Source organism: Octodon degus, unplaced genomic scaffold, assembly GCF_000260255.1.
Source record: "Octodon degus isolate 3935 unplaced genomic scaffold, OctDeg1.0 scaffold00009, whole genome shotgun sequence".
NCBI lineage: Eukaryota > Metazoa > Chordata > Mammalia > Rodentia > Octodontidae > Octodon > Octodon degus.
This window is the reverse complement of record NW_004524585.1, coordinates 12323252-12334246: the sequence shown is the minus strand read 5'-3', so window position 1 is coordinate 12334246 and position 10995 is coordinate 12323252. Positions and strand designations below refer to the sequence as shown.

Below are 10995 nucleotides of genomic sequence, written 5' to 3'. Positions count from 1 at the left end.
AAAAAAAAAAAAAAAAAAAAAAGCTTAACCATGTAGTTGAAGCTCAAAGCCTCCAGAGTGCTGAGATTACAGGCATTATGTCACCATGCCCATTGTCCCAATCTTCTACTCAAGGCAGCAGCCTCCTCTCCAGCAACCCTATAGCATCTCTCTTCAGGACTAAGGGCTCAGGGGCTGGCCAAATAGCTCAGTGGATTAAAACACCTGCAGGCAGGCTCAGGGACTGGGGGTTCGATCCCCAGGGCTACCATCCTGGCCCCGCCCCCGGGGCATGCTGAAACAGCAATTGAGACTGGGCATGGTGACGTGCACCTGTAATCTCAATTCTTGGGAGGCTGTAGACAGGTGGATCACTACAAGTCTGATCTAGTAGGAAGACCCTGAACACCTTGTAGACCCTTCCCTAAATGCCCCCCCCACACACACACACAAAGGACTAAGGGTTCACCATGGTTACTAAGATCATGTAGTTAAAGTTTCTAGTCTTTATTTATTTTATTTTTTTTTTCTGTGTGGGGGGAAGGGCCTACAGGGTATTCAGAATCTCACTACTAGTTCGGACTCCTAGTGATCCTCCTGTTTACAACCTCCCAAGACCTGAGGTTACAGGCATGGGCCACCAAGCCCAGTCTCAATTGCCCTCTCAGCATGCCCTGGGGGCGGGGCTGGCACTGCAGGCCCAGGGATTGAACCCCTTGCCCCTGTGCCTGCTTGCAGGTGCTTTAATCCACTGAGCTATTTGACTGGCCCTAAAGCTTCTAGTCTTGTACCTCCTGTCCCATGTTCCTAGTGATACACTCCCACTAATTAAAGTCTACCACTTTGAGTTATAGTTGTACTTTCCTTTGCTTCTATACTTCCTCCCTTGCCATAGCCCTGTCAGGCAAGGGGGAAGGAATGCAACTGGGCTGTGGCAGGGATCTGTGGCTCTTTAGCCACAACAGTAGTGGGAACATCAGAAACCCTAGTCCACAATGTCTCTGTCTCCCCAAACAGAGAAGGAGAATTCCTCCCCAACCCCGTCAGCCCTCTCTACACAAACTGGCACTTCCCATCACTTCTAACCCTAACCCTGACTTCCCTCAAGATTCTGTGCATGCAGGCTGCTTTGAAAACTTAAAGGGAAATGCATCCTGGTCAGAGTGACATTTGCAGCTAATCCAGAGCAAAAAGTAAAACAACACATCTATTTGACTATTCACAGAATTCATCACATACAGCTGAAAACTTGAGCTTCAACATTTCCGCTGTATTGATGACATTAGTTTTTGTTTTTTCTCAGTACCAGGGATTGAACTCAGGACCTTGCATTTGCAAGGCAAGTGCTTATTCTACTGACCTATCTCCCTTACCCTCTTTTTGTCTTTGTGAAACAGGGTCTCACTATATAGCTCAGGCTAGCCTTGAGCTCACTTTGTAGTTTAGGCTGGTCTCAAACTTGCAATGATCCTCTTCCTCAGCCTCTGAGTGCTGGGATTACACGTGTGCCCCACCATACCTGGTAATGATACAAGTTTAGATGGTGATAACATCTATGGAAATCTTATCCATCACCACAACAAGGCAAGTGTCATTCTGGTTGGAAAACTTGCCTATGGGAAAGAATGGTCATCTTGACATTTATCTCCAGGGGATCCCAGTGTCTATTTCTGACTCCTGTTCCATGCTTCTGCTGCCAACAGAGTTCAGTCCTAAATCCCAAAGTGAGCTCTGTGCTGCCTTCTTCTTTGGTAAGTAGCTGCCATCTATTGAACATTTTCGATCTCAATGACAGGCACTAACTACACTAAGCCCATTAGTATATCTCATTGAAGCCTCCTACTATCCCTGTGAACAAATGCTACCCATCTGTAGATGATAATGCACATTCATCTATTGTGGGGAACGGCTGAAGCCAGAGATAGATCGATCACATGTGCAGGGCTGGAGCTAGGCTGTACCGAAAACAAAGCAGCCGAGGCGAGGCATGTAAACAAGCTGCCCCAGCTCCAAGAACAGGATGCGCGAAGAGGCTACTATGTAAGCAGGTTGCTAGGCAGGAGAATCACGTGACAGCAACCGGCTGAAAGTATAAATGAACGTGCTGCAGTGGTTGAGTAGTTCCTTTCTTCCAACACAAGAGAGGGCTCCACCTGATCTCAGCTTCCTGTATTCTGACTTTGGCCTTTATTTTTACATCCTCTCATCGTCCTTCCTCCAGGAACTTAGAAAGTCAGGGGAAAGCTGTGCTGTACAAGGCAATCTAGAGATGAAGGAACTTGAGTTGATCAAGCTGTTCAAGGTCCAGCCAGTAGGTGCTGGAGGCAGGATTCCAATAAAGTTTGCCTCCAAAGTCTAGGTCTTTTCTTCTAAGGCATTAGAACCAGACCAGGACCTAAAGCCGGACTTGGACCCAAAGGAAGCGCCAATCTAAAACTGATGGCCTGACACGATAAAACCTTTCTGTCCAGAAGGACTAGGAAATGTAGTTGCCAAGTCACTGTTCCTTCCTGAAAGAGTCCCTGCAGGGCTGTTCAATTGTCAGGCTGCAATTCACCCTTTTGGAAAAACTAGAATTAGTGCACAATGATTACATTTCCTGTCTCTGGCTCAACGTTACACTCTGCATGTAGGATCCCTAGACTCTGAGGTCTGCAGTTGCCCGACCTAGAAGGGTTCTGTGTTAGAACGACATTCTGGTCTGGTGATAGGTGAATCCAGTGGACAGGAACCGGAAGAGTGGAGAGTGGCTGGAGCAGCGACTTAAAAGGTCTTGGACTGGAGCGACCGTCTTAAAAGATCTTGGAAAAGCGCTGGAGCTCTTTGGCCTGCAGGTGGAGTCAGGAGTGAAAGGGGCGGGGCGCAGAGCCAGCCTGCCACGCCCATAGCCACGCGCACACCCCCTGCTCCTGTGTGGCCACGCCCCCAGGCCCGCCCCGCGGCGCATTGTGGGATGTGTCTGGGATCTGTCTCGCCTCGCCGCAGGGAGGTGGTGGACCAGCTCTTGATCATGGGGGTACAGCCGGTGAGACACTTGTCCCATATTCTTCTCCGGGGACCTCGACATATCTGGTTCTTGGGCTCCCACTACTGATCCTAACCCGGAGGGCCCTGGTCCCGCCCTGGATGCTGGGAGGTGCAGCTGGGACCCAAGCCAGCTTTAACCTCCTGGAGCTCTGTGTCTAGGGCTCCGGAGTTTTCACTCCTCGAGCAGCCAGGGGTAGGAGACAGTCACCACACCCGCCCTGGGCTCTTCCCCAGAGTAGAGGTCACGCTGCCTCCTCTATCCACAGAGCCCAATCCTGCTGGCCTCGCTGGGGGTGGGAGTGCTTACTCTGCTCGGAGTGGCCGTGGGCACTTACTTGGTGCGAAGGTCCCGCCGGCCGCTAGTCACCCTTCTGGACCCCAATGAAAAGTACCTGCTGCGACTCCTGGACAAGACGGTAAATTTAAAGGAAGGGGCCAGAGATTGGGGGTGGGCAGGCAGAATTCAGGGAGGAAAGCAAAGCGTCCAAGGTGGTTGGGGCGCCCCGGGGGACTTGGCAGTGCCTGAGCAGTGTTGTGAGACGCTTGTGTTGTTCATCCTGCAGACCGTGAGCCACAACACCAAGAAGTTCCGCTTTGCCTTGCCCACCGCCCACCACATTCTGGGGCTGCCTGTGGGTAAGGAAAGTGTGGAGTGCGCTCCTTTCCTGGTATTCTAGGAGGCCAAGTCTCCTGGGGTCTGTGACACAGGCTGCTTCAGTTTTCCTCCACACACCCTTCTCTCTTGACTCAGGATCCTGGAGGCTGTGAGTTTCCACTGGTTCCGTTTAGGGTGTGGCTTCTATGCCCCCAGAAGTCTTAACTGCCCTACCTCTCTTCTGCAGGAGTTGTTCCTAACCCCCTACACCACCACTCCCAGCACACACTAAGATTTTCCCTTTGCCCAGACCCTCAGCTTACCTGCTGTTTCTATGGTCCTGACAGTAATTGATACGACTTTCTCCAATCAAAGCTTGGTAAGAGATTGCTGAGGTTAGGGGTGAATCTGTTCTGGGACCACAGGAGAAAGACAGATATCCTGTTCTCACTGGGTGCGGTGGAACAGGCCTGTAATCCCAGTACTCTGGAGGCTGGGGCAGGAGGATTGCTGTGAATTTGAGGCAAGCCTGGGCTACAAAGTGAGTTCAAGGCCAGCCTGAACTGCGTAGCAAGACCCTGTCTCAAAAAGACAAACCAAAACAAACATCATAAATCCTGAGTGTTTTGAATGGTAACAGGGATGCAAAACCTCCTCAAAGAGCACTTGGGTAGCTGTCCGTGTGGTCCCCAGGCAAACATGTCTATCTCTCTGCACGAATCGATGGCAGCTTGGTCATCAGGCCATACACTCCTGTCACCAGTGATGAGGACCAAGGCTACGTGGATCTTGTCATCAAGGTAAGAGTGGGGGAAAGAACCCCAGCCATCTCCTTGGCCCACTTTTTCTGGAATTTGTAGACACTTCCCAGAATTTTTTGGATGGTAGGAGAAGGCACTTCCTTATTGTGTATGAGGAAACTCTGTGAACTGGGAAAAGATAACCTGCCAGAGACCCTGTCCTACCCTGCCTTGAAGACATCCCAAGTGAGGTATTCTCTTCCTCTTTGTTTTATCAGGTCTACCTGAAGGGTGTGCACCCCAAGTTTCCTGAGGGAGGGAAGATGTCTCAATACCTGGATAGCCTGAAAATTGGAGATGTGGTGGAGTTCCGGGGGCCGAGCGGGTTGCTCACTTACACTGGGAAAGGTAATGACCTATGTGCTGCAGCCTGTCGACCTCTTGTCCAGTTCTCAGTCTTCTTGGCGCTGTGTGACGGCGTGTGTGTGTGCCCCTACATGTGTACCAGGGCTATAGCTGCCTTGCCTTCTCAACATAGCGCAGACTGCAGAAGCATAGCTCTTAGCCACATAGCTGGAGAGCTGCACTTAGACAATCTGTTGCAGTTCACCAGCTGTGACAGACAGCAGTGGAGCAAGCCCATGAAACTGGTCCCTTCTCTCAAACACTCTTCCCTCAGGCTGAGCGGTGAAGAGATTCAGGAAAGACTGCTTTCAGCCTTTCCCCAGGGAACAGTGGGGTGCTTTAGCAAGCCCTTAGAGCTACTCAGTCTCTTGAGAAGCTAGAGTCATAACTGGCCCCTTGCCTGTCGCCCTCACCAGGGAATGACCTGCCAGAAGCAGCTGATACTCACATTGTGACCCTGAAATGACTATGGACTGGTGGCTTTGGCCCCATTGCCCTTCAGTGTATTATTGTCAGGACTGACTCAACTCAAACCTCTACTGGAGTTCCAGGATCAGATTTCATCGCAGCTGCTCAACTGGCCTCAGGCATATTTTCAGTTCTCCATTTGTTTACTTAGTTTTCTATTTTCACCTTGTTCTGCTGCCTCTCTCTTCTCTTGGTCTCACAGGAAATTTTAACATTCAACCCAACAAGAAATCTCCACCAGAGCCTCGAAAGGCAAAGAAACTGGGAATGATTGCTGGAGGGACAGGTGTGTATTACTCAAAGGACTATTTTCTCCCACAGTTGTTGTTAGCAGACAAGTGATCTCTGAATATTTGATAATCATAGTTGAGAAGTTAATCAGGGGTTTCCAGCAAGACCTAGACCTCATCAGAAACTAAAAAAATAAAATTGAGCAAGTAGAACTCATCTCCCAAAATGTTATTTATTTTTTCCTTTCTTTTTTGTTACTTTTAATCAGATTTTATTGGTACATATTAGATATACATAGTGATCACATCATAGAGAATTTGTACCTATACACAATATGACTTGATTCTTTTTTCTTTCCCATTTCCTTACCCCCCCCCCTTTCAGCCCCTCCAAAACCAGGGTTTTTGTACTAGGAATCAAACTCAGGTCCTTGCGCTTGCCAGACAGGCACTTAAGCCGCTGAGCCATCTCCCTTGCAAACCCTCCAAGATTTTTAAGTAGTAAAATGAGGGCAATAAATCAGGCAGCCTCTCCTCAAATTGAATGCATCTAATAATTTTTAATTGTGTGCTGAAAAAAACTGCTAAGAATGACAAGTCAAAAAGAAAACTAGCATTAGACATGACTGTGCATTAGACACTAATGTTAGATACTGTGTACAGTTTCAGTTACTGCTATATATGAGACACATGAAGTATGCACTAGTCTTTCCCTTTGTAGAGAAGAATATGGAGATTCAGAGAGGTTAAAGGGTTTCCACAGAGTCACTAGTTAGTGACCAGAGATAGGATTAGTATGTGGCCTTGCCTGATTCCAAAGGAGATGTTCTTAGCCTCCACAAGTCCAGTCCATGTTCCAGAACCCTCATCTACCCAGTCAGTATCTAGTCATCTGTGACATCTGAGTCCCTGGCCTCCAAAAGACTTTGAGAGCAAGAGCCTTACAAGGGTATCCACAATGTGAACTAAGAACACTGAGAGAATCCAGAAATGTAGATGCTGCAAAACATGCGGGAGGAGGTCAGAAGAGCAATACAGAAGGAAAATGGAGCAGAATGCTAATTAGTAGAATTAAGGTACAAGGGCGGGTGGGCCAAGGAGCTAGGGCAGAGCAGAGTACGGCCACCATGCCTCACTGTGGGGTATCCTCATGCAGGAATAACCCCAATGCTGCAGCTGATCCGAGCCATTCTGAAAGTCCCTGAAGATCCAACCCAGTGTTTTCTGCTCTTTGCCAACCAGGTTAGTTTGCTTTTCTCAGTCTGGCACTTTATAATTGCTACATGGGTAGGAACAAAATCTGTGGAACCTGTGGGCAGAACAGGCCCAGTACCTCTTCTGGCCTCTGTCCCAGATTCCCTGAGTGAGGTACAAGACTCACTGCTACAAGAAGGAGAAAGAAGAGCTGAGTAATGGGCCAGATTCCTTCTCTGCCTGCCAAGCAAAGAAGAAAAGAGTTATGGGATCTAGTGCTAAACACAGAAACTTGGAGTCTTCCTTATTAGATATTTCATTCCTTCATGTGTAAAGAAAGGCTGTTTTACTCATCCCATGAAAGCACGGCAAGATTTGCTAACTTGTAGTATGCCTGTAGCATTGTTTTCTTCTGATTAGAAAGTTTCATGGCAGAGAACTGTTTTTACATCAGAAGATTTCTAAGGCTTTGCTTGCCTTTTGTGTTTCAGACTGAACAGGACATAATCCTGCGGGAAGACTTGGAGGAACTGCAGGCCCGATATCCCAATCGCTTTAAGCTCTGGTTCACCTTGGACCATCCTCCAGCAGGTACCCTTCCCATTTCTGGACCTCCCAGTAGCCCTTCTTATCCCCTTTAAGTTCTGGTTTCTGCAAAACCAACCCTCCCTAACACTGCCACAGTCCCAAGTCTTAGTGCCCAGACACAGTGGTCTCCTAGTCCCTGTCCTTCAGGACCCTGTTTACAAGTGGGGGGCAGGGATGGCCATAGCTGTAAGACTTCAGGAGCCCTTCCCGGTGGTCCATCCTCATGGTGCCACATTGCTTTGCCAACTTGGGTCTGGAGTATCAGTTCTCTCTTCTCTATACTTCAGGTTGGGCCTACAGCAAGGGCTTTGTGACTGCTGACATGATCCGGGAGCACCTGCCTGCCCCAGGGGATGATGTACTGCTGCTGCTCTGTGGGCCACCCCCGATGGTGCAGCTGGCCTGCCATCCCAACCTGGACAAACTGGGCTACTTGCAAAAGATGCGGTTTACCTATTGAGCACCTCCTACCTTCCTTGGACCCATATCAGCAACTGTCCCCCAGTGCTCAAATTCTATGAGCTGTAGATTCCTTTCATGAAAGTGTCCATTTTGCAACTTACTCTGGAGCTGAAAGTAGCTAGACTCTGGAGCCACTGAAGAGGGCCAAGGCCAAGGAGTTCCCTGCAAGATCTCCACATCTTGTTCTTCTAAAGGGCTCAGGTGAATCCCATGGAGAAGTATCTCTCTGGGGTCAGAAAGATGGGAGCATGCACATTTGTTCAAGCCTGGCTCATTCCTCGATAGCATCACACTTGACCTCCTTTAAGTCTGTGATGAAAGGAATGCAGAGTTTTACTTAATATTTAGTATTTAACCTTTGGGCAAATTCTGTTTATGTGAGTGCATGTTGAATGGACCTAGAGAGGGAGTTTTATAGAGATAGGCAAGTTTCTTCAGGACTCCAGACCTCAGAAAAAGGAGTCTGAAATACACGTTTGTGCGTCTGTGTCTCTTGGATGCTGCCCAGGTCAGGGGGAAAGGCTGCCCACAACCTAAGACTGCTGCTTATTTAAGGAACCTCTGGCAATTCAAATAAATGGGGCTGAGGCCCCAGTGTGATACCTAAAGGCGCTGTCGTGCTTGGGGTCCTGGTGTCCTAGTGCTAAGGACTTTGGTAGGAAAGGCTTCCCAGCACAGACTCATGGGTCTTCCCAAGAGTCTTGGGGCAGCTGCCCATGTGCTGAAATGTGAGCTGCCAGCAGACTGTCTCCACCCAGCAGCTGTTTCCAGAGCCAGAACTCAACCCAGCCCTGCAGGTTTGTGCTGCTGGGGCCCGAAGCACAGGTCAGAGGAGAGCCCAACCCTCCTAGGGGGTCCCTCAATTTGGCCCCTCCACTTCTCTGACTTTTTCTTGACTGTATGTGACATATAGGGTACCTGGTGAACAACCCAATGTATTGCCTTTCGTTTTGGAAGAGAGGCTTTCCCCTTTAAAAAGCAGCCTGACATCACCAGCTGCCTGTCACATTTATAGGAGCTGGCAGTGTTGGCCTCCCCTGTGCTCATGGGCCACTCTGGAGTAGCGTGACCCAGTCCACTCCATCTTCCTGGCTGAGACTGTGGCAGCCTTTCCAGATTCTTCTGTTAGTCTTACTCAAAGCAATGCTATGGGTGCAGGAGGAAGTTCAACATTGCTTTCTCACCATGGATCTGTGTTCTGTCTCTGTGGCCCCCAGGAGAACCCGAGTGAGACCCTCAAAACTCACGCTCCTTGGGGCAGAGATTCTTGGTAAATTTCATTGGTGGTCTTACCCAGTGTTTTTGATTTTTTTTTAAGAAAACAACTATTTCAAAATGATGTGATAGGAAAGTAACAATAATTAATATACTGCATATTGTTATTTTGAAATCATTTACTCAGAGTACAAGATATCAGCATTTAATTGTGCAAACAATATTAGAACAAACTTTTCTTCCTTTTTTTTTTTTTATTGAGACAGGGCTTACTATCTGTCAGGCTGGCCCTAACTCACTTTGTACTCTAGGGTGGCTTTGAATTCGCTGTCCTACCCCTGCCTCCAGAGTGCTGGGATTAGAAGTGTGCACCACTGTGCCCACCTCCATCAACATTTCTTGGTCATCTAATTTTTTTCCCCTTTTTATTTCGGAGGGAAAGCCTTGCTGTGTAGTTCAGGATGACCTTGAACTCACTATGTAGCCCAGGCTGGTTTAAACTTGTAGCAATCCTACTGCCTCAGCCTCTCAAGTGCTGGGGTTACAAGCACAGAGTACCACACCCAGCATACAAACCTTTCAAGAGGACCTGTCCTGTGCCTAGCAAAATCCCCAAAGAATTTAAGATAGGTAACAAATCATTACAACTCAATGTGGTACTAGTATAGTACAACTATAAGGTTGGGACGGGAGGGAGTTGAGAAAGATTCAGAGGAAAAGGGGAAAGAGAACATCTTTGAATTAATAGCTGTGGACCAGGAACTGTAGGAAAACATGTTGTATTATTAAGCCTTCATGCTAATCTGGAACTGACCCCCCTACCCTGAAGCTTTTTGTTCTTTTTGTGCTGATACTGGAGATTAAAGTTGAGGCCTTTGCTCTGAGCTACATCCCCAGGTTTTTATTCAGAGATAGTTTCACAAAGTCACTCTAAGTGTGCTGGGATTACAGGAGTGAACCCTCACACTCACCTCATGCTAAATTCCTTCCGCAATATCTAGTGATTTTAAGTGCAAGACATCCGTGGGAGAATGAGGAAATGGTCATCCCTCGCTTGTGTGGAGGCTGAGGCAGGACGATTACTGTGAGTTCAATGCCAGTCTGGGCTACTTAGTGAGTTAAAGTTCAACCTGAACTACATACATAGTGAGACCTTGTCTCAAAAAAAAAAGCCAAGGCCAGACATGGTGACGCACGCCTGTACTACCAGCAGCACTCTGCAGGCTGAGGCAGATAGTTGCAAGTTCTGACCAGTCTGGGCTACAAACTGAGCACCAAGGCCAACCTGAACTGCATAGTGAGACCCTGTCTCAAAAGATAAAAATAAATACAAATGATGGCGAAATAATCGATTTCTTTGTTGTGCGGGGACAGGAGGAAGCCTACACTGACCCAGACTGTCTTCCAGGTATATTTTTGGGGTGTTCACATGCGACCAGGAGGTGTGTTCCAAGCAAGACTCGTTAGAAACAATTATGCCTCTATGACAAGAACAGAAGCCTAAACTCAAGCCTAGCTCAGTGCCCGGATCACGGTAGTCAATAAATCTTACGAGGAAGGGAGGGAGGGAGGGGTTGGGGAAGCTGGGATTAGGAAGTGTTTTGAAGATGAATCGACTGGCGTTGCAATAGGGAAAATACGACGTGCGGTCCGGTAGGTATCGCAGCATTCCTCCGCGGGGTTCGCCTGATTCCCCGGCATCCCTGCTCACGTGCCCGGGTCTGTGCCTGCGAGGGCCCGCCTGCGATTGGACGGCGCGGAGGCGGAGCCGGCACGGTCGCGGCGCGCGATTGGAGCGCAGCACGGCGGGGCGGGGCCGAGGGCGGCCTCCGCCGGGACTCGGGAGCAACGCTCGGGATTGGAGGGGTGAGGAGGCCCCAAGGAGGTGACGCGCTGCGGAGGTGACGCCGTGTGGTCGCGCGCCCCTTCCGGCGCGGGGAGGCCGCTGAGCATCGGGGCCGCTCGGCCGCAGGCCTCCGCCAGCGCCGCGGGATGTAGCGCGGGGGACCGCGGGCTCCAGCACTGCCTGCCCGCTCGCCCGGCCGTAAGTTTCCCCGGGGCTGGCTAGGGGCGGGGCTCGGCCCGAGCGCTC

General features: G+C 49.3%; 2 protein-coding genes across 3 annotated transcripts in view; both read left to right on the top strand.

Moving 5' to 3' along the window:
• Window positions 1–2895: 2895 nt before the first annotated feature.
• On the top strand, window positions 2896–8997 carry LOC101577089 (NADH-cytochrome b5 reductase 1). Its single transcript, XM_004625365.2, has 9 exons — window positions 2896–3004; window positions 3273–3422; window positions 3570–3642; window positions 4295–4401; window positions 4620–4749; window positions 5417–5500; window positions 6601–6686; window positions 7130–7229; window positions 7514–8997. Exons 1-9 carry the CDS (start codon window positions 2933–2935, stop codon window positions 7684–7686), a joined length of 975 nt encoding a protein of 324 aa, XP_004625422.2. The 5' UTR covers window positions 2896–2932; the 3' UTR covers window positions 7687–8997.
• A 1740-nt stretch (window positions 8998–10737) lies between these two features.
• Window positions 10738–10995, top strand: part of Adipor1 (adiponectin receptor 1) — a 17194-nt gene continuing 16936 nt past the window's right edge. Inside the window, exon 1 of one of the 2 annotated variants that reach the window (XM_004625363.2) lies at window positions 10738–10947. The gene's annotated coding sequence lies outside the window, so the exon portion shown is untranslated. The remainder of the gene's footprint in view (window positions 10948–10995) is intronic. The other variant, XM_023708068.1, reaches the window with a different exon arrangement.

Bases quoted from the DNA above. Each gene is read 5' to 3' on its own strand.
- LOC101577089 (XM_004625365.2), top strand. From the start codon at position 2,933: ATGTGTCTGGGATCTGTCTCGCCTCGCCGCAGGGAGGTGGTGGACCAG. The intron at 4,402-4,619 runs GTAAGAGTGGGG...TTGTTTTATCAG, and splicing joins ACGTGGATCTTGTCATCAAG to GTCTACCTGAAGGGTGTGCA. The intron at 7,230-7,513 runs GTACCCTTCCCA...TCTATACTTCAG, and splicing joins CTTGGACCATCCTCCAGCAG to GTTGGGCCTACAGCAAGGGC.